The 22,743-nt window shown below is 46.3% G+C and overlaps 1 protein-coding gene across 1 annotated transcript; it reads right to left on the reverse strand.

Annotated features, from left to right (window-relative positions):
* Positions 1–327: 327 nt before the first annotated feature.
* Positions 328–22,037, reverse strand: FARSA (phenylalanyl-tRNA synthetase subunit alpha). Its single transcript, XM_044443675.1, has 13 exons — positions 21,853–22,037; positions 15,983–16,120; positions 15,672–15,770; positions 15,352–15,470; positions 14,198–14,290; positions 13,566–13,694; positions 12,728–12,843; positions 11,758–11,842; positions 6,746–6,845; positions 6,244–6,412; positions 6,026–6,103; positions 4,568–4,682; positions 328–3,717 (listed from the first exon to the last, which is right to left on the reverse strand). The coding sequence occupies exons 1-13, from the start codon at positions 22,027–22,029 to the stop codon at positions 3,612–3,614; spliced, it is 1,524 nt and encodes a 507-aa protein (XP_044299610.1). The 5' UTR covers positions 22,030–22,037; the 3' UTR covers positions 328–3,611.
* Positions 22,038–22,743: the final 706 nt, after the last annotated feature.

Consider the following 22,743-nt stretch of genomic DNA (forward strand, 5'->3'; position numbering starts at 1 on the left):
GCCTGAGCTCTGACCTCATAAACTCACTCCAAGGTTGGAGTTGAGACTCTAAGCTACTCCAGCCCCCATCCATTCAGAAAGAACCACACCAACTGCTTCTCTAAGGTCACAAACCTGACCTTGTAGAAGGGATTTTGTGGGCATTCTGGCAGGTGAGAATCGGACAGGTACTGCCATTGCACAAAGTATCCTGGTGGCACCAGCCTCCCTCCCTCATACTCCGTGACACCTCCCTCTACAATCCTTCTAATGTTAAGAAATGCTTTTTTACCTCTTTTGTCCCATTTCCATAATCATCTGAAGGTTAAAAAATCTGCACACACATCATACTTTTTATATGCATTTTATACTAAAATATGCATTTTATATACATTTTTGGTAAGTTTAAGCCAAAAACTGCATGGGGAAAAATTGGAGAACTGTGGAATTGGAAGGATAACTGTATTCTGTTCATCTGGTATGTGAAGTGCAAATCAGTTCAGCTCTCTTCCAAAAGTGTGCCAAACAAGATTTCCAAGCATGCCTAGCTTCTCAATATAGCTACTGTGCCATTAACATCTAACATTTTTTCTCATCTTGAAGCAGCTCAGGCATAAGAACACCATTATTCCCAAGAAATAAAAGCGAAGACTCTACCTTGCACATCAGCATTTGCACTTTTAACAGGGAGACCAGGCTTCAAATCCCCACTCAGCCTTAAGGCTCAGACAGTGGTAATGGGCAGGTCTACCTCAAAGGGCTGTTTTAAAGATTAAGGAAGTTAATGGCTCTCTCATTGAATGCTGTTGAGTAATTCCCTGCCTTCCTGGGAAGCATCTGAGAGTCAAACCCTTTCAAGATGCAGTCAAGTATGACATGAGTGCAGGAAGAGGTCAGAATGCTTTCTTCAAGTACTCGTAACACCCCCTTTTCCATCGTTCTTTTTCCACCTGCCCACCTGGAACTGAATGCAACCATCCTGAACTATTTGCTTGCCCTCCTTTCTCACGGAACTGTGCTGCAGTTAAACTGGGCATGTATCTTACACTGACTCTATCAAAAAGTGTTCTGCTGCAGAACAAAGTAATCATGTGCTGCAAATTTTAAAGTCAATCTGAAAGGAGACTACCTGTCCACACCAGCTAACTTTCACCAGGTTATTCGTGGAGTCTTAGGTGGGACACTATGTTATCCCTATCCAAGGCCTTGCACTCAAATGAGGATGAATGGACTGAACTGTCTTTCCTAGTCTGTTTCTCAGGAAGCAGGAAAGCCTCTCTGAATGCCTGTTCCCACAACCCCAAGCAAGAGAAGGGGAGGGCACTAGCTAGCCCATGATACTCAGCTAGAACTAGTAGCTGCATTTCATTTACATCAAGCCAGAGAGCAAGATTGTAATTCAGGGCTGCTATCCTCATCATTTTCTTTAGTGCCCAGATTCTTCCTCCTACATAAGTCTAAAGTGCTTTTCTTACAAAAGGGGCAAACTAGAGGGCAACTTTAAGACACAGGTAGGTAACCTGTGGCCCGCCAGATAACTTAACCTACAGTTGTCATTGACTCTAGCCAACAAAGGTAATAGTGAGGGTGGATGGAAGTTGAAGGTCAAAAGAACTGGAGGCCACATGCTGCCCCTTTCCCTGCTTTAAGGGATGGAGAATAGCACAATGGGACAGCATAAGGCCCCCGACCTATTTTTTAAGAGGATTTCAGGTGGCAGATTTAGGAGCTGAATTGCTTAAAACCTTGGAAACCCAGTGGTGCCACTTTGCATAGACAGTACTGGACTCACATAGACAAGGCAGGTTTCATATGTTCGTTCATTTCTCCTTTTAGACTGCCTGCTAGGTCCAGAGCCTGAGGAGTCTGACAAGGAACAGCCAGAACGCCTACCTCTTTCAGGCCTTCATGCCTCCCTTCCACCCAAGACTTGCACCTGCACTTGCTCAACGCACCACACTGAGGTGCACATAAACCTGGAAGAGGCTCCCCCGATGACGTAAGGACTGTGGAGAAGTGAGCAGCATGGCCATGCAGGAAGGGACAGTCGCACGAAGGGGCAGGATCAAGTTGTCAGCTTCTTGAGCTGCACAAGAGGGAACAGGCACAGTGGCTGGACAAAAGGTGTCACAGCACACAAAGGACCCGTCGACTGTGGGGAGGCAGTTGTGTCACCTGCTCCTGCCCAGAGTTGCGTAGATGCTGCCCCTTTGGGACTCATCTGCCTCCCCTCTGGCATGAACTCAGGCACCAGGAGACTTGTTTTAGTTTATAGCCTCAGCCCAAGCAGCATTAGCCACCTTTTCTTGCTTCAGAGACACTGCACCCCCTGCGCTGAGCGAGTTCTCTCTGCTGTGGCTGCTTTGGGGCTGAGAAGACAGCCATCTTTCACACCGGACAAAGAGGCAGAGACTGCCAGGCAAGAGATTTCAGGCATTTTGTTGGCAGAAGAAACTTCACGTGGTCAGGGATTTTGCCCCCAGTCACGGAGCAATCAAAGATTGAGGAATGTGAGGGCTCTAGCCCAGCTGTTCAAAAGAGGTATTTTTATACATTAAAAATAAATTCAAACTGTTTTGCTGCTGTTCCTCGTTGATAAATGTTACAGCCAATTGCAGTAGGCAACACAAGGGAGAGTAGCTCTCCTTTCTTCTGCGGCACTGGTCTGACCAGAGTTCTTGTTCTTTAGAGTCTGAGCATTATCATGCTCCAGCAAGACTCCCCAGAGCTGTACAACACATATTCCATCTTCGTTTAACTCCAGATCCAAACCATACCAATTCTGGTGCAGAGCTTGCTCAACTGAGGCTCTGAAACCTGCTTACCAGAGCAGCACTGTGGTGGCAAGGATAGTGGCCAAATATTCAGTGAGCCCCATGCCCAACATCTCCTCCCTCTACTTCTACAAGGAGGTGTCTTTCTGTGAGAAAAGGTGGCACAGACCCACCTATCATCCTCTCATGACATATCCTGAATCCTCCTCTAGAATATTCTTAAATCAACAAAGGTCCTGACCACTGGCTTCCAAGAGAACATGCCAGAGAAGAACTGGGAGCAGGAAGAAGTCTGTTGAATAGAAACATGGAGGCAAGATGGTATAGGGGAGGCGATAAGTTAAGCGGAAAGGAAGCTAGCAAAGGGGAGAGTGTGCTAAGTATATCAAAGCAAGAAGAGAAAGGGAAATGGCACATAGAGCAGAAGTGCAGGATGATGGTCTTTTCTGCTCCCAGGCAAGTGCAGGAGAGTCACATTGCCTCAGGATTCCATGAAGGTAGTGAAAGATATAGAAGTTCTTACCCCAATTGTGCCACATTTCCACAGGTCACAATGGCAACACTGCCTAGCTAGAGCAAGAGAGCCAGATTAGTGAAACTGTAGCTATGCCTGCCTGAGAATTTGCACTCTCACAGACTCCAGACTGAGACACTTTTAATGAATATGACTTGGGCTAGAAGGAAGGAAAGCCCACTCACTTTCGATCCCTCCAAATGATACAGCTTAGGGGTCCAACACAGGCAACCATATGCATGTTCCCCCAAAGGAAACAGAACTGTGGGGCAACTGTGACTGGCCCCCATGAAAGGCTCCAGCAAGGAGCACTGCTAATAAATAGGGGAGTTTGAAGAGAAAGACTAGGCGTCCAAACGGCAAAGTGGGCTGTCGTATACCATCTGCAGATTGACTTTGTGACCAACCAGCTCCCGGATATTATTGATACCATACTTGATCATGGTGGGCCTGGAAGATAAAAGGGAAGAATTTCAGCTCTTAGAAATTATTTATTTATAAGGTTTTAGGGCAATTTTCCAAAAGGAAGCAAAATGCTTGAGAACAGAAGAAACCATTATTAAAATCAAAACAGGCAGTAGCGCTATGCCAGGCCAGGGGTAACTAATGTAATAGGGATATAACAGACCAGGAATAGGAACTGCAGCTATTGGGTGGTATAAAATGCAACACACACACATTCACATACACACAAATATTAATTCAGATATTTTGGACTACAACTTCTACAGTCTCTGACCACTGGCCAGGGTTTATGGGAGTTGTATTGCAAAGAGCTCAGTGGCACCTTATTAACTACCCCTGACCATAGTGGCGACTCAGGGAAAAGAACATGTCCCTGAAGGTAATGCTGGTGCAGTTCTCAGAACAGCCCAAGAGCGCATTCCCCCATCCTCTGGCATTCTAGAGGTACCAAATTCCTTTTGTCTCAAGCCAGCAGCTCAACATATATGCGCTACAGGTGCTTGATCCAGGAGAACAACCTGCTGACGATGTCCCAGAAAAGAGGTGGGTGAACTTTAATTCCCCAGAGGTGAGAAGGGCACACAACTTGGGTCAGGTCGCATGGCTGAGATTAGAATGCTGAAGGGAGAAGGTGCCAACTGCAGACTAAAGCTGTACTAAGATTAGTTTCAGCCCCATCTTACTTAAGAGTCTTTAAAAGGTGCAATGTGAGTTAAGGAGGCTGTTGGCCCAAACTGCAGGCACAGGAAGAGCCCAGCATAGAAGCCCCCTGTAGACCACAACAGCAATAACTTATGAGTGGAAGAGTCAGTACCCCACACCCCAAGCCACTTACCGTTCCAAAGACAATCCCCAGGCAGTGACAGACACCCCATCAGGCAGGCCCATAGGCAGCAGCATCTCTGGGCGGAAGACCCCCGAGTTGCCCACCTCCATCCATTTCTTCAATCCTGTAATAAAGTGCTCAGTTTTTGTCTAGTAAACTTGAGGAACTGTGATAGGAGTGTGACAGGAGAGCCAAGGGTCTTGGACACGAGCAGGATCAGGCTCTAAGCTTGGTTGCTGGAATCCAGTTTCCACTCTATCCTCCTGGGACATGGGACAAGATATGTGTGAATGCAGCTGCTGCCCAAGAAAGAGGCACACACATTTTTATGCCAGGCGGGTTGCCAAGAAGGCAAGAGGGATGGGATGGATCATATTATGCAGTTTTTTTAAAAAGTAGGGAAGGCAGTCATAAGCTCATGCAAAGTATTTTCCAGGTTAAATCAAAGAGTTGCATTTTACCATTTGACTGGCACTAAGGCGGTCTTGAAAAGCAGAGCAGAGGTGAATGGCCAGAAGTCAATATGGGCAAAATCACACACTGCAACTGATGAGGTAATAACAGCTACTGTCTCAACCTCAAGGGGCAAGAGCAACATGAGGGATGGCTTTTGAAAGCCTAAATGGCTTAAGCCCTTACCCAGGAATCTAGTGGACTACATATCAAAGAAAAATGAGAGCACAGAAACATTCCATTCTGGGGTTCCTGTTGCCTGGAAGTCTTTAAAACATTTTGCCTTATGAAAAGGAACAGATATAAACAGAAAATGTGGAGGCCTTTTCAGAATATGCTTGCACACAACTCTTTTGCTTTCTCAAGGGTTTCCCCTCTAAAATAGGGATGAAAAACATGGTATTTGCTTTCTGCTCATTTTTCAAAGTATTTATGGAAGTCTTATATTTTACAGGTGGAAAATAATGAAGGTTGAATTTGAAAAATATGAAAAACATTAATTTCCAGCAAACAGTTTCATGAGTCCTGCATCTAATGTGAAGGACTGGGAATATTGTTGCTGTGTTCTGAAAAAGCATGGGGGCACGCCACTTAAACTTCAGACGCCTGAGTCACCTATGAATAGGAAATCCTATGAATAGATGGTGAGGCACATGCTGCTAGGCTGTGTCAACACAGTGGAAAAGTGTCCTAATTTTTTTGCAACTGCATGAGTCATAAGGGGATTATCAAAGGCTAAATTGGGGACGGTTGGCATTCCTTCTTAAGGTGGTGCATGCATGATTCCTCTTAGGCAAATACACAAAAAGTTAGACTGCTTGTTTGCTCTGTTCCCTCCAAAGCTGCCTCTGTTTGATGTGACTAACCTCTCCTGGGAAGGCACTTCTGATGAGCTCAGTTTCTACGAAGCCCATTTTAATTCCCATCAGGAAATGTTGCCAGAGACAGGTAGGACTCCTATGGCTCAACACTGCAGCTTCTAAGATTACATACACCCCATTTCTTTACACTCACCCTGGTGGTAACTGAAGATCTCCATGCTGGGCTCTGTGTAAGGATTGTAGGCAGGCTTGAAGCGCAGCTGGGTAATTCCTGCCAGAGAAATGGGAAGTTGGGACCTGGAAACAGAGAAGGCAGCACTCAAGCAGCCTCTCTCCTAGACCACTGCCCCTTCCCAGGTCTGCCCCGTTCCTATCTGTTCAACTTGCTTCCTCTCTTTCAGCAGCTCTTACCCAATTTGTTGAAAAACTCTTTCAGGACACCCATCAGGTCCCCCAGTGTCAAGCCATAATCGGCAACCACCCCTTCGATCTGGTGGAACTCTGCCAGGTGGGTGGCATCCAGGGTCTCGTTCCGGAAGACACGGTCGATAGAGAAATATTTGACTGGGATAAACTTCTCCTGTAGAAAAAGGAGTTGCCATAAACTGCACATCTCACCTTGGTCTGAGTATTTCTGTCTCAGCAGAGAGACTGCCCCAGCCTCGAGTTAGTCTTGTCCTACAAGCCTCAGATGAGGCCTGCCATTACTTGACACTAGCCTTCTCCGACTTCCATAATACCCAGCTGGCATGGCATGCTGACTGAGGATGATAGGAAATACAATCCAACACATATGGAAGACACCAGGCTGAGGAGGGCTGCTTTAAGTCTTTCAATGGTTTGGCATTTTTTCCAGACATTCCCGATGTAGGCAGGATACCCCAAATCAGGAAGAGCATTAATAGGTAGTTACCTGCTGTGCCAGCTGATAGAGCATGCGGGCACTAACAGCGGTGGTGTGCGTCCTTAGGAGGTTCTTCCGAGCCTCCTCCAGCTTCCAGTCATATTTGTACCTGAACAGGAGAGTTAATGAATGGAAAGGAAGAGAAATGTGGGGTATGATTCTGGCTGCTACTATCCCAGGTAGTTACAAGGTCTAACCTTTTATTTAAGGTGCTGGTGATGACTTACAAGGCCCTAAATGGCTTAGGACCTGGTTACCTTAAGGAGCATCTCCTTCCATATGCATCTGCCCACCCCTTAGATCTGGGCCAGAGGTCCTTCTTCAGGAGCCTTCCTTGAAGGAGATTAGGAGGGTGGTTACCTGGAGAAGGGTCTTTTCTGTGGTGGCACCCTGACTGTGGAAAACACTCCCTGGAGAGGTTCACCCAGTGCCGTCACTTTATTCTTTTTGGTGCCAGGACCCTTTTTTATTTTCCCAATATTTTAATACCTGACTGTTATTAAAAATTGATCAGGATTTTTATTTTATTTTTTGTTTTATTGTTAAACTGTCTGGAGACTTTGGTAAGGGACAGTCTAAAAAAGTTTTAAATAAACAAACCTGAAAAGAAGCATAACGGTTCTTGCTCTGTAGAGTCAGACAGGGGGAACAGTTTACCCATGAGACAAGGGTATGTGTGCGTTTTAACAGATTCCCATTTCCAACTGATACCAATCCAGAAATTATTTTCCTTACACATAAAGATGTGTGCCTCAACTCCTCTGCCCATTGCAAACTAATAGGACACAGGTACCGCATCCAAAAGTACAGTGGCCCTATGAATCATAAGAGGTTAAGCTCCACCCAAATGACAGCATCAAGTCCTTCCTCCGCTCATCCTTGTGGCACAAGATGAATCAGAGAGAGAAGAAACTGAGGAACAGGAGAAAGAGCCCTGTACTACAGGAGATAGTAGTGAGCCTTCCAGTGTCCTGAACAAGGCATCACATACCTCTAAGGCTACTAGGCAGACGCACGCGGCTGCGACCTCGACGGCAGCCAGCTCCACCGGCCAGCGCGGCCGCACGCGGCGCCGGAGAGCGCCGCCCGCCGGCCCAGGTGATCGGGCGCGCGCGGTGCGCGATGGGGTGGGTCTCGGAGGCGCTCTGCGGAGTCAAAGCCGCGGCAACGGCCAGGAGGGAACGGCCCCCCAGGCAGGAAACACCGACCCCGCGCTGCAAGAAACGCTTCCGCCCACCTCCAGCATCACGCCGCTCCCGGGCAAGTGAATGCAGGCAGACGCACGCGGCTGCGACCTCGACAGCAGCCAGCTCCACCGGCCAGCGCGGCCGCCCGCGGCGCCGGAGAGCGCCGCCCGCCGGCCCAGGTGATCGGGCGCACGCGGTGCGCGACGGGGCGGGTCTCGGAGGCGCCCTGCGGAGTCAAAGCCGCGGCAACGGCCGGGGCCGGCGGCCGAAGGGCGGCGGCCAAAGGGGTCGCCGCCGTTTGGGGTGCCGTTCGGGGGGACGAGAGGGGGGCTGGGCTGGCCATGGACTCTTGTTGAAATAGGCTTGCCTACTGCTGATTCTCAGGGAAGAGGAAGGATCCCCTTTTTCTTTTCTTTTTTTCTTTTTATCGTTCTTTTTCTCCTCCTTCGACCTACTTTATAATCTTACCCTGCTTTAATCAGTGCTTTGAGTCATTCCTGGCCATGTCGACGTTTATATATCCTGGGGAACCCACGGGGGCTGCTATTGGCGTGGTCACGGGCAATGGTCGTTACAACAATAGGGGCTTAACGTGTCCACGTAGAAGAAGGATAGACAGATGGCTGACACCTGTCCCTCCTTCTGATCCTGCCCCCAACCAGAGGGCGCCAGGTAGCCTTGTCAACCACCCCTCGGGTCTGACGGTGCTGCTGCTCAATGCCAGGTCGATCAATAATAAATCTTCCCTCATCTATGACTTGATTGTGGATGAGGGGGCCGACCTGGCTTGCGTAACGGAGACCTGGGCGGGAGAGGGAGGGGATGTTGCCCTCTCCCAATTGTGCCCGCCCGGGTATCTGGTTCAACACTGTTCACGCCCAGAAGGGAGGGGAGGGGGAGTCGCGTTGGTTTACAGAGCCTCCATCTCTCTCACGGGTCTTCCGGTCCCTTTGAGACCAGGGCTGGAGTGCCTCTACTTGGTGTTGGGTGAACGAGACAGATTGGGGATTCTATTGGTGTACCGTGCACCTTTCTGCCCAGCAGTCTCCCTATCTGAGCTGACAGAGACCGTCTCGGACCTGGTGTTGAGGACCCCCAGGATGTTGGTCCTGGGGGACTTCAATCTCCATGCCGAGTCTGGACTGACCGGGGCGGCTCAGGACTTCATGGCCTCTATGACGGCCATGGGCCTGTCTCAACACGTCATTGGCCCGACCCATGAACGTGGACACACTCTGGACCTGGTATTCACAACGGGGCAGGTAGAGGATGACCTGAGGGTGAAGAACTTATGTTTGACTCCCCTGTCATGGTCAGATCACCTCCTGGTGAGGTTTGTGCTCGAGAGTGGCCTCTCTCTCTATAAGAGTGCGGACCCGATTGTATGGGCCCGCCCCCGGAGCCGGATGGATCCGGATGGATTCCTGGGGGCCCTGGGGGAGTTTCCGGCTGACAAGACTGGTGCTCCTGTTGAGGCTCTGGTCGAACTGTGGAACGGAGAGATGACCAGGGCTGTGGACACGATTGCTCCTAAGCGTCCTCTCCCACCGGGCAGAGTCCGCTCTTCCCCTTGGTATACACCTGAATTACGGGCGATGAAGCGAGCTGGGAGACGGCTAGAGCGTAGGTGGAGGAAATCACGGGATGAATCTGACCGAACACACTTGAGAGCCCACTATCGGGCCTATTCTGTGGCGGTGAAGGCGGCGAAAAAGAAGTTTTTTTCCGCTTCCATTGCCTCCTCACAATGCCGTCCAGCGGAGCTTTTTCGAGTGGTGCAAGGCCTGGTTCGCCTGGGTCCTAAGGAAGATCCGATGCCACCCTCAAAGGCCCGCTGTGACGACTTTGCCAGGCATTTCAGGGAGAAAATCGCTCAGATTCGTCACGAGCTGGACTCCACTAATGAATCAGAGGTCTCTGAGGAGTCGCCAATGCCACCGTCTGGTCCAAAATTATTGGAGGAATTTCAATTATTGCGGCCCAATGATGTGGACAAGGTGCTTGGAAGAGTACGTCCCACCACTTGCCTATTGGATCCTTGCCCGTCTTGGTTAATAAATAACTCCAAGCACGGGATTGGGACCTGGATTTTGGAAGTGGTTAACGCTTCTCTGAGGGAGGGTCGAGTGCCTGCGCCTTTAAAGGAGGCTGTAATACGACCGGTCCTGAAGAAAGCGTCACTGGATCCAGAGATGGCCACTAACTATAGACCTGTGGCCAACATCCCGTTTCTGGGCAAGGTGTTGGAGCGAGTGGTGGCGGGACAACTCCAAGCACTCTTGGATGAAACTGATTATCTGGATCCTTTTCAGTCCGGCTTCAGACCCGGGTACAGTACTGAATCTGCCTTGGTCGCCCTGTACGATGACCTGTGCAGGGAGAAGGACAGGGGGAGTACATCCCTGTTGGTTCTTCTGGACCTCTCGGCGGCTTTCGATACCATCGACCATGGTATCCTTCTGGATAGACTTGCGGGATTGGGGGTTGGAGGCACTGCTTTGCAGTGGTTCCGCTCCTATCTCGACGGTCGATTCCAGAAGGTAGTGCTGGGGGACCATGTCTCTACGTCATGGCAGCTATGCCATGGGGTACCACAGGGCTCCATTCTATCCCCTCTGCTATTTAACATCTATATGAAACCGCTGGGAGAGGTCATCAGGAGGTGTGGGCTGCGGAATCATCAATACGCTGATGATACCCAGCTTTACCTCTCGTTCTCCACTAATCCAGGTGAGGCAGTGGCTGTGCTGAACCAGTGCTTGGCCGAGGTAAGGGAATGGATGAGGGCCAATAAACTGAAACTCAACCCAGACAAGACGGAGGTCCTGTTGGTTGGCGGATCGAGTTTCGGAGAGGGTGGATTTGACCTGGTCCTGAATGGTGCAACACTCCCTCTTAGGGATAAGGTCCGCAGCTTAGGAGTACTCCTCGACCCGGAGCTTTCTTTGGAAGCTCAGGTGACAGCGGTGGCGAGGAACGCCTTCCTTCAGCTTTGGCTGATTAATCAGCTGCGCCCCTACCTGGAGTACGACTGCCTGGCGACGGTGACACACGCGCTGGTGACTTCCCGCCTAGACTTCTGTAACATGCTTTACGTGGGGCTTCCCCTGAAGACGGTCCGAACACTTCAATTGGTGCAAAATAGAGCTGCCAGGTTGCTGACGGGGACGGGGCGTTATGCTCACATGACTCCAGTCCTCCGTCAGCTTCACTGGCTTCCCATTGAAGCCCGGGCCCAATTCAAGGTGTTGATTATGACCTACAAAGCCCTAAACGGCTTGGGTCCTGGCTACCTGAACGAGCGCTTACGTCCGTATATGCCCGACCGCCCTTTGAGATCTGCGGGAGAGTCCCTTCTCCGGGAACCCTCCATGAAAGAAATTAGGAGAGTAAGTACCCGGAGGAGGGCTTTCTCTGCGGTGGCGCCCAACCTATGGAATTCACTCCCCAAAGAGGTCCGCCTGGCACCGTCGTTACTGGTTTTTCGGCGCCAGGTAAAGACCTTTTTATTTAAACATCATTTCAATTGTTAAAACATATGATCTGGCCTGGGCAACTTCTTCTTCCTTCTCTTTCTCATCCTATATTTTTATTTTATACTGATAATTTTAATTTTGTATTTGTAAATCAATGTATTTTTTGTATTTTTATATTTAATGGTAATTTATTATGTACTATTGTATTTCAATGTATTTTATCATGTTGTAAGCCGCCCCGAGGTTTCGGCAAGGGGCGGCATAGAAATGTTATAATAATAATAGCATCTACTGGAACCCCTCTAGTTTGCTTTTTGACTTCAGGGCCCAAAATGAGAACAAAAAATTATGATCTCACCCTTGAGAGCCATAGCCTCCTTGTGAATGAACCCTCTTTACCCTCTTCAGATAATCCATGGGGAAGTCGGTGGCTTCAGCAGGATCTGGAAGGAGCGAGACAGGGGGAAGTGAGTGGGTGTGTAGGGACTCCATGCAAAACAAATGCACAATAAAGAGACTGGAGTCAGTTTCCCTATTATTCTGCAGACCTAGGCTTAGACAGAAGAGGAAATGATGCCTATGGTGAGCTTAACCAGTGCTACCTCACTTTCTGAAGCAAAATGGGTGCCTATCCCAGTGAACCCGAGAGCATGTGGAAGAATAGCCCAAGGAGCAGGACATACAATTTTTCCAGCCTGTGGGCACATTTAGAATAGTGAGAAAATGACAAGGATGTAATCACAAAATGAGTTCAGTCACAAAAATGGCAAGAAAGTAAACTTCAGTTACTGTAAATAAAAAGTGGTTCCTCTTGAATTTGTGTGGCTTTGCTTAAATAGCATGAGGGCAGGCCATGTTAAACTTACGCAAATTTTGGAAGATCCATTTTAAATTCTATTCTGATCTTATACAAAAGCAAAGTGTATGATGATGCACACATGTCCATGCTCTAATTGTGCATCAGGATAGGCAATGCTTCTCCTATATAGTGAGACACATGCTCTTCTCTGAATGGTTGAAGGGACAGCTTCCTCTGTGTCTGTATTCTTCTCTCTACATCATCCTACTGACCTTCTCCGCTCTGCAATCCTAAGTACCTGCTTTTCTTTTTCTTCCTCCTGCTTTGGGCCGGCAGTGACACTTCTGCATGAAACCACTTAACTCCCATACAAAAGTGCTGCCCAACTGGATGAGCGGCTGGTGCGGCAGCAGGTCTCTGTGAGACTTGCACACTGATCACTCCACTATGATCTGTGACTGGCCCCGCAAAAGTGGAATTCCAAGGTTACAGCTTGCACCCTGTATATGAGCCAAGCAACAGGACTGACCCTTGAGAAAAAAGGTGTCATGCTGGTCCCGGGCTGGATGTTGCTGTGGTTGGAAGAGGGCGTCGAAGTTCCAGAAGGAGCTCTCAATGAAGTTATTAGTGGGCATTTCTGTAAAACTGAAAAAGGGTAAAAACAAGCACAAAGCCAACTATTACAAGGACAGATCAAAGGACTGACTTCTGACAGAACATGGGAATGTTCTCCTATTAGCACAAGAGAAGCCATCAAAATATACTCAAGCCTGGACAAGGAAGGAGGCAGGGGAAACATGACCACAGTGTTTTGCCAACACTATGTTCCTCACAGGAAATCACCTACATCATGGGTCCTCAAACTACGGCACATGGGCCGGATCTGGCCCACCACAGAGGTTTTGGACTTGCTGCATGTGCACATGCACGCGCATGGTGAGGTGGGGGCTTGCTTGTGTGGAGATCGTTCTGGACTCGCTCGGAGAAAACAATCTCCTTGCAAGCAAGCCAGTCCCTCACCTGCACCGCCTTGGCGACCCATGCCCATAGCCGGCACCTTTCAACTGGTCCTCTGTTAAAAAAAAGTTTGAGGACCCCTGACCTACATGAACAAGTTAATGAAAGCAAGTTACTTGGCTCTCCCCAGCAGACTAAGCATGCCTTTAAGTTTAGTACAATTCACTATCTCCCAGTGAAAAGAAGGAATGATGCACGGAATCTTAATGGAAGATTTGTGCGCAATGCATCTCCTCCAACAGCAAAAAGCCAGCTAAACTAGCCTATCAAAGCGCACGTAGTACTATAGAGCATGTCTTGCCTCCCATGGCTGCCACTGTGTTTATATTTCAAAGTAATATAATACGTACCCCATTTCAAGGAAAATCTGTCGGAACTGGCTGCGGACTTTTAGCAGTGGGTGCAGATGGCCACTTTCTGGCATAATGCCCATTGCCTCAAAGTTATAAGCCTTGAAATTCAAGTCTCTCCAAGAACCACTGCAAGTGTGAAGAGGGTGAGGTGGAGGGAGAAGAGAGATTTAACTTTGTACAGACTATGGTTATTTTCATATCACCTTCCACAGACCTATGAATCTGTCCTTGATGAAAAAAGTAATCCCTTCTATGCCACAGAAGGCAGCAACCAACTCCATGTATGTATGTATGCATGCATATATGGTATTTATATGCCACCCCATACCCTGGGAACTCTCTGGACAGCTCACAAGAAAACATGTAATGGAAATCATGTAATGGAAAGCAAGGAGGTCAAAAATCCTGCCAAAATGGGTTGTGAGATGGCATCCAGGTCAGTGTCCCAGGACAGTTGAGAAGGTACTGGTGAATCTGGATTTCTGACTATGGAGCCAATAATTATACCGCCATTGTTCAGGCCCAGAATATAAGAGCAGGTTGCAGACTAAAGTGCCATCTTGGGAGGCATAAATCCAAGCCTGATAAAGAGCTCAATCCCTGCTACTAGTCCCACTGTGGTAACTCACCTAGCAATCATCTCCGAAGTGAGGTCTGCTTCTTGCTTGGCGACTGTAGTACTAAAAGCATTCCCTTTTTTGATCCAGTATGTCTTAACAGTCCTGAAAGCAAATGCAAACCTTTGCTGCGACTTCTGAAGTGCAAGGAGTATCCCAGAAGAGACAAGGTTTAGCAATCTCTGGCTTACTAAAGCAATGCCTTCAAATTACTATCACTGAACCCATGACATCTGGAATACTTCCTGCCCCCTAGTCTTGATTCCATTTCCAATGCGGAAGACTTCCCTAAAACTATCAGACCAGATCCAACAAGACATAAGGGCAGGATGAGAGAAGTACAATGGGTTGTAGAAAAATGAAAACAAGCTTGAATACTTAAAAAAAGAAATAACTCTTTAGTGTGAATGGTATTGCAATAGGAAGTAAACTTGGTTGACTTTTGATACTGGTAAACTTTTAAAAGTGTTGGCCCTTTATTGAAGAACTCTGGATAAAGTTTCCTCTTTTAAAGCATAACAAAGGGAGACGAGAGGAACCAATATGCTTGTGGGCAGAACTGAACTTAGCAGTTCAACTCGGATTCAACTGGATTCAATATGAAGGGGTCATGGCACAGGTTCAATCCCTGTTATCTCCAGGGAGGACTAAGGAAAGAATCCTGTCTGGAATCCAGGAGAGTCTCTGCTCATCTGCATGGGCAATACTGAGTTTGATGGACCACTGATCCCATCAAAGCCATGGAGAAACTCAGCCAGTCTTACTGAGCCACTGTTCCCCTCTGTCAATGAGGTAACTGAAAAGTGCTTTCCCAAGAACATTCCCCCATCCAAATGCTTTGCCTCATTATTCAGACAAAGAAAATAGTCCTTGGTCTGAAAAATACATACAGATGGAGCACAGCACATGACCGGAGTAGCCTGCACTCAAATGGTCTTAGCACCACAACTAAGGAGACCTGCTTCACTGTCGTGGCTGTTGTCAAGGGTAGGCATGGTTGGTTCCCTGCCAAAGGCCCATGTCCCGGCAGGGCCCAATGAACAAGTGCTCCTTGGACTCCCTCTTTCTCTTTACCACTGCAGAAAGTGATGGTAGAGAGCTTGCTGGGTAGGTTCAGCAACAAAAAGGAGCAGCCTCAGGAGTGGGTGACAGCGGGCTAAACTCACACTTCTGACAGCAGCTTCCGTTTCTTTAGTTCATTCTTGTCCTTCTCTTCTAGGTTGTCAGCCTCTCCCTGATGTACCTGGAGCAGTTTCTCCCTCACAGAGTCCTGTACTGCTTCCACCTAGAAAGAGAGAAGGGAGGTTCTTTGAAGACAGAGCTTGATGTTCCTTCAGATGGAAGGTGCCTTAAGGCAAGCCAACATGTATATTTTTCTACACCTTTTCTGCCATACGGTATATTGTTCAACTAGTTTTAGCAGAAGGCAGTGTAATTTCCTATTAAAATGAGAACCCAAGACAGATGGAGAACTGAGACTACTCACCACCCGGAAGACTCGGGGGCCATCTTCAGAGCTCTTGTCTAGCTGGATCCATTTGTTGGACATTGCTTTGCTGAATCCTACTTTGCCACTTGGCAGCTTCTACAGTGAAACAAAGAAAACATTGCCCTGTTAGTTGCACAGTCAGATCAAAAGCTACACAACCAAATACTCCCAACAGGTACGACAGCCTCAGACAAAAAGGGAGAGGAATGGAGAACCTGCAGAAAAGGTAACACCTGGGATGGGTAGACAGAAGATCCAGGACTACTACTAATCAAGGTATGAGGCTGGAAGAAGGGATTTCTTTTTACCATTAGTTCACTCTGGACCAGGCCCTCAGAAGGGATGCTGTTAAACACCCGGACTTCATGGCTGCCTTCCTGGATAATTTCATGGCCTTCAGGTGTCAGCTCCCACTTCTTGGATGTGCGCTGCTCTGCCTCAATCACCTAAAAAACCAATTGAGAATGTATTCAAGGGTAGAAAACAACCAAACAAGCCGTTATAGCAAGATGGCAGTGGAAACAATTACCTAAGGAGGTGGCAGCCTCTCTCACACCGGAGGCATTCAAGATACAACCAAAAAAACAAAACAAAACCTGGGTGGAACTGAAGGGGCAATAAAGCTGAATCCCCTGAGGAAAGAACCACAAACGTCCTGAACCAAAATTCAAACACAGAGCATGTGAACCTGTTCACAGTCCACAGTCACACAGTTTCAGTGTGTGCTTCCTAATGGAACAACTGACAGAGGGACCCCCATCCATTGTAACATTCTCTAGACACACCCATTGTCCCTTGAGATCTTTTAAGACAAAAGAAATAAAATGTTGCAATTGGCAGGCTGCATAATAAAGTAAGAGATAAGGGATACCCCCTCCTCCCAAAATTGTTGTGTTATATAATACAATTTTCTTCACTCATGGTTTACCATTAAATATCAACGTATTAAGTTGTCTCTTCCATAACAATAACTGTGCCCTTGGTACTGTAAGTGGCAAAGTTCTAAATAAAAATAATTAATGAGGGAAAAGCATTATTTTTACTGCTGTTAGCCAATCCATAATAGTCGTATTTTTCCATCTACTACCTCTGCTGAAATCAATTTGCAGACCCTATTATAATTTGCATTGCAAAACATTCAAAATTCTCCGCAAGAAGAGGACAGTCCTGTTTTGTTCCATGACAAAGAGTAACACAGTTTGAATCCATATGATTTATTCTCAACTTGGCCCAACTATCTGAATATATCTGCATTACTATAAGAATATATGCAGTGCCAAATCTCATTTTTAGATTAAACCAATGAAAAAACCCATTCTGCACAATCAAAAGTTTTAAATATATCTAATAAAAAACAGTCAAAGAAGACTTTTTAATTTCATCGCTATGTATAATATTTAACAATTTGAAGATGAAATCCATAATCTGTTGGTGAAGAACAAAACCAACCTGATCTACATGTATATAAGGACTCAATATCTGCTTCAATCTATTGGCCATCACAGCTGCAAAGATCTTATAATTCACATTCAATAGTGCAATTGATGTGTAAGATTCAACCAATGCAGGACTCTTAAAGGGCTTTTGGAATAGCAAAAAAATTTGCAATTCTGAGGAACAGGATCTCCACAAAGAATACCATTGGATAGACTAATCAATGTAGCGTTACTAAATCTCTAAACTGCTTATAAAAAAGGGCACAGAAACCATCTGGCCCAGGTGCCCTATTGTGTTTCACCTTCTTTAATATTTCAAGAATCTCATTCATCTCAACTCTAACATTTAGTATTTCTCTGTCTAAAGCAGATAATATTAGGAGAGATGCCGAGTTCAAATATTCATCAATAACTGCAAGGGAAGGAGAGGAAGAAGTATTGAGAGTTGAATAAAAATACCTGTAAAAAGGTAAAGGTTTCCCCTTGACGTTAAGTCCAGTCATGCCTGACTCTAGGGGGCGGTGCTCATCTCCTTTTCCTGGCCGAGGGAGCCAGTGTTTGTCTGCAGACAGTCTCCGTGGTCATGTGGCCGGCATGACTAAACACCGAAGTGCACAGAACGCTGTTACCTTTCCACCGAAGTGGTACCTTTTTATCTACCTGCATTTGCATGCTTTCGAACTGCAAGGCTGACAGGAGCTGGGACGAAGCAACAGGAACTCACCCTGTTGTGCAGATTCGAACAGGCAACCTTTTGATCAACCAGCCCAGCAACACAGCAGTTTAAACCACTGCGCCACCTGCATCCCTAAAAATACCTGAACTCCTCACAAATTTGGTGACTTAAGTTCCCCATTTTGTCTTGTAAACAGTCTATCATCAGCTTTTCTCTTTTTTTCCTTAAATGATTAATGGTAACTCTTGAGTCCTATCCTCTGTATTCATAAAATGTTTGTTGCAGATAAATTGGATTAACTGAACTCTTAAAAAAGCCCCTTCAATCCTTTCCTCTTTTGGTCATATAATGTAAACATTTTTTAAAGATCCTGATTGATTATATTGCTTACAAAATATAATCTTACAGGCTTCTTCCTCTTCCTGTAATCTTTCCCTTACAAGGGATAGCCTCTTTTATTAAGGAAAAGGCTACTTTTCCTGAATACACATCCTTCTTATTACTGCCTTCATAGCCTCCTATAGGGCTGTAGGTATTTTCTCTGTAAAGTATTTGACTAAAGGTTGACAGATTGCTTCTTGTGTTGGCCGATTACTCAGTAAAATGGGACTAAAGGATCATGACGGGGAGTATACAACTGAATCAGACAAACGTAAATCCATACTAACAGAAGCACTATCTAAGACTTGAATAAGCCCTATGTCAGTCTTGCTCACTGATGCAGCAAGGACTGGGAGACCAGTAAATAGTCCATCCTTGACTCTGATGCCTTGCAGATTGGTCAGTGAAGTATTTATTTCTTAGGTTCAATTCACCCCACTCCCCAAACCTCAAATCCTTTTATGAGCTTCAACTGATCCTTAAAGTAATCTACATTACCCTGTAAATGGACTTGCTTCCATTCATTAGCATACAAACCTCTAAAATTCAGACCTCATCTACATCTCCCTGATATCAAGTCCCCTTTCATAAAGCCTCTTAACCTTTTAAATATTTTACTAAGGAACTTCATCTACCCATAGTTTGATGCATATAGATTCCAATGTGAGTGGTCTTATAACTTCAAACACACCTTTAACAAAGATAAACCTACTTTCCCTGTTATTTTTACCACTTTGAAATCAAAATGTACATGTAATGGCCACTCCATTTGATTTAGCAGTACCAGGCATGTAAAATTGTTGATGAAACATGGAGTGCTTCAACAGTTTCTCTCCCTTTTATAAATTGCTAGCAAAAACAAGATTGTAGATTCATTTTTGTAAGACAATCTATAATTCTTGATCTTCACAGACCAAGAGGGGCCATACAGTCACTGATTTCTGGAGGTTAGACTAAGTAAATTCTTATCTGACCTGCAGGGGCAGATGATTCTTTCACCCCCCCCCCCCCCACACACTTCTTTTCTTCCCTGTCTAGGACTCCCCCACTATTTCTCATTGTGGTTCTGAGATGTAATTATTGTGATGCTAATTCACAAACTTTCTATCTCAAATGTGTTTAGTATATCTCCTGCTTCTCTCTTGCTTGTAGCTGAAAATGCTGTATTTCTCTGAACAACCATCAGTCCAAATGAAAAGCCCCATCAATATTGAACTCCTGCTTCCTGCAATTTTCTAGTATATGGGCACAATACTCTTCTTTTGGACAGTGCCTCGGGAGCAAGATGTTGCAGTACCATAGATGGCTGATTCTCATAACTGTTCCTAACCAGCAAAAAGTTCTTTTTTGTCAGAACTCAATGCTGTTTATGTTATCATAATTCCTAAACCTAACAGAGATACTTATTGTGCTATTATTGAGCAATTTCATTGATTAATGTTGACATCAAAATGTTAACTGCAATTTTGACTGATAGGCTACAGCAAGTTATTACAATGTTTAGTCCAATAGGATCAGATGGGGTTCATTAAAACCTGATGGGGGCTGATAATTTCAGACTGGCTGTTGATCTGATTGCATTTAAAATGGAAGAGATACTGCTGCCATTGTTTCTTTGGATGTAGGGAAGCCTTTGACCAAATTCACAGGACATTTACTTTGGCTAAACTGAGAAATGCTGGTTTTCCTGCAGAATTTCAAAAATGGGATTAAAATCTATATTCACTTCCAAGAGCACCATCAATGGGGTTTTTTGGTCTGCTTTTTTTAAGTTGAGAATGCTATCAGACAAAGATCTCCACTCTCTCCTCTGATATTTGTAAGCCGCCCCGAGGCTTCGGCGAATGGGGCGGCATAAAAATGTTTTAATAAATAATAAAATAAATATTTGACTTGAGCAGAGTCAGAACTGCCAGTTAACTAGCATACTATGGCATGTAGTATTCCCAATTTCATAAATTCCTATGGGTCCCATTCCACCATAAACATCCTTGAAAAGAGAGTAACTTTCTTCTAAACAGAGTAGATTTGGCTTCTAAGATGTCTTTATACCATCAGGCCTAAGTTTTGACTTCTATTAAATATTGGTCTTTTCAGCTCTGATTAGACTTTTCTCCTGATTGGTTTTGGAGTATTCATAATTAGATCATCTCTCCAAAAAGAAAGAACTAGGTTTCTGGTATATCAAAACAGAAAGGGTGCCACTAGTTACAGCAGGAAGAGAGGAGTGGTGCATAATTTTACATCAATTGCAGTATAATCTACTTTCATATCCAAACTTAAGGAGAAGGAAAAAAACCTCTGCCCACTTTCTCCTCCCCTAACAAGTTCTCTAAACTTCTCCCTTCCTCCCCTGCTCCCATCACACTAAAACCTGGGGCCAATCCAATGAATTGTTGATGAAGGACAGACAAGGAGAAGTTCTATTGCATGCAGTGCACAGTTAACATCTGGATTTTATGCCACTAGATAGCATAAAGTACACTACAAAACTATTAGACAAATTTAGAGAAGGGAAAGCTAATAAAGCCTCCTAGCCCTAGGTTCAAAGGCACATACTTCTCAGTATGTTAGCAGAGAACATCAGCAACAGAGAATTTTTGCCCTCATGTCATGACTGCACAATTACCAGAGGCATTCAGTTGGCCACTGTGGAAGCAGGATGCTGGGCTAGATAGGTCCTTGGTCTGACCCAGTGAAATTTCTGATCCAATTTCCAGAGTCTTATGGGGGAGAGTGATTTTCCACAGCCCTGCAGCATCATTTTTCACTTTGAACACTGCAGGCTGGGGGTCAGCATGACTGAATACAACATAAAACTACACAGTATTGTCCTGCCCCATTATTCACACACTGGGCTAAGAGTAGTACAGCAGTTTTTTCCACCATGGTGTTCTCCAGCTGTTTTGGATAACAACTCCCAGCATTCTTGACCTTGCTGGTCAGGGCAGATGGAAGCCCAAAACATTTGGAATAGCCAAGTCAGGGAATATTGGCACAGAACTACTTGCAATTGTTCCAGAATCTCTCTCTTGCAAGTTAAGATGAAGGAGAGAGAAAAACAGAAGCCCTGCAATGCACTCTGCTGCAAATATTGCAGACTAGTAGTGATAATAAGATTGGCTTGGATTACCAGCCCAAATTATTGCTCCTCAGAACAATTAACTGACTTCAATTGCCTGCTCAGACTTCCTCTCTAACTAAATCCAACGCTCCTTTGCACACAGAAGACTTGGGCTCCACTTACTCTGATGGAAAAATGTTTACATTTCTAGAAGACATTAAGAAAGAAAACAAGAAACAAAATAGGCTTGAGAGGAGAAAGCACGACCCCTCTGGCTGTCAGGATTCCATTACAACTTGAGGACAGCGGCATAGTCCTTCAGGTTTTGAAGGGATTTGAGTCAGAGTCTAGTGCTGGCTGCAACAACTACTCTCTACCTCCAGCGCTAAGCTATACTAAGCTATAGATTCTCCCAGGCATGCAGAAGCCTTCCTGTATAGGAGGAGGCTCCGTTTTGCTTGCAGAGCTTTCAAGCATCTGGAACTGACTCCCAGGATTCTCTAGCATGGAGGGAGGGAGGGAGGGAGCCTCGCGTGCGCACGGCCAGGGGCGGGGCCCCTCTAGCGACCGGCTCCTGCAGGGGCGGGGCCAGACGGAGGCGCTGCTTCCTAGCCCGCTTACCTCCCCCAACGACTGCAAGCTCTTCACGGCTCCCACCAGCACTTGATGGTCCAGGCCAAGTGCGACGGCCGTCTCCAGGCTACAGATCCCGACCTCCCCATTAGCTCCCGCTAGCTCAAGTTTTTGCAAAAGAAGCTCTGCTGCTGACCCAAGCCCCGCCGCCGTAGAAGCTGACATCTTCCCGACAGGCCCTTGAACAAGGACTTCCGGTTAGTTACCGGAAGCGGAAATGGCGCTGAGCGGCTCTGCCTCACCGTCTGTTTGGTTTTACTCAGCTTCTTAAGAGGCTCCATTTTGAAAAAGTATTCGCGCGAGCTCCTCTGGCGGAAGGAAGCTGGGTGAATAATACCATCGACAGGAAATGATCTCATCCATCAAACGGTTCGTGCTGGCCGGGACCAGGCAAGGAGATTACGGAGCTAGCCTGGCCAACGGCTAGGAATCCTTGGAGTTGTTCTTCAACACTGCTGGAGGGCCCCAGCAGGTTGGGAGCCGTGCCTACTCCATATTTCAATGGGCGTAAAACGCCATGTGCTTGTTGGGCAAAATAAGGAAACTGTAGGAATGAGCGCTTGCACTTCACTGCAGCCTTTCATTGAAATATGCCTTAAAAATGGTACGACCCTTTCCGCTCACATAAAACCACCCCTCCTTACAATGTTGACACATTTAAAAGGCACGATGGTTTTGCTGATTTAATTGGTACCGGTCAGTCCTGTATTAAAGGCTCGCCTTTGTTGTATAGGCTTACAAGCATCACTCTTTAGCCACACAGGATTAAACATACTGGGAATGGGAGAGGTCCCTTGTGTTTAAAGCAGCCTTCCCCTACCTTCCGTTTGCTAGATGCGTCGGCTGGGTAAGGGTGCTTTTGAAAGCTGGGCTATAGGT

The sequence above is a fragment of the Varanus komodoensis genome, unplaced genomic scaffold (genome assembly GCF_004798865.1).
Source record: "Varanus komodoensis strain SLA01 unplaced genomic scaffold, ASM479886v1 scaffold42, whole genome shotgun sequence".
In the NCBI taxonomy this organism is placed as follows: Eukaryota; Metazoa; Chordata; class Lepidosauria; order Squamata; family Varanidae; genus Varanus; species Varanus komodoensis.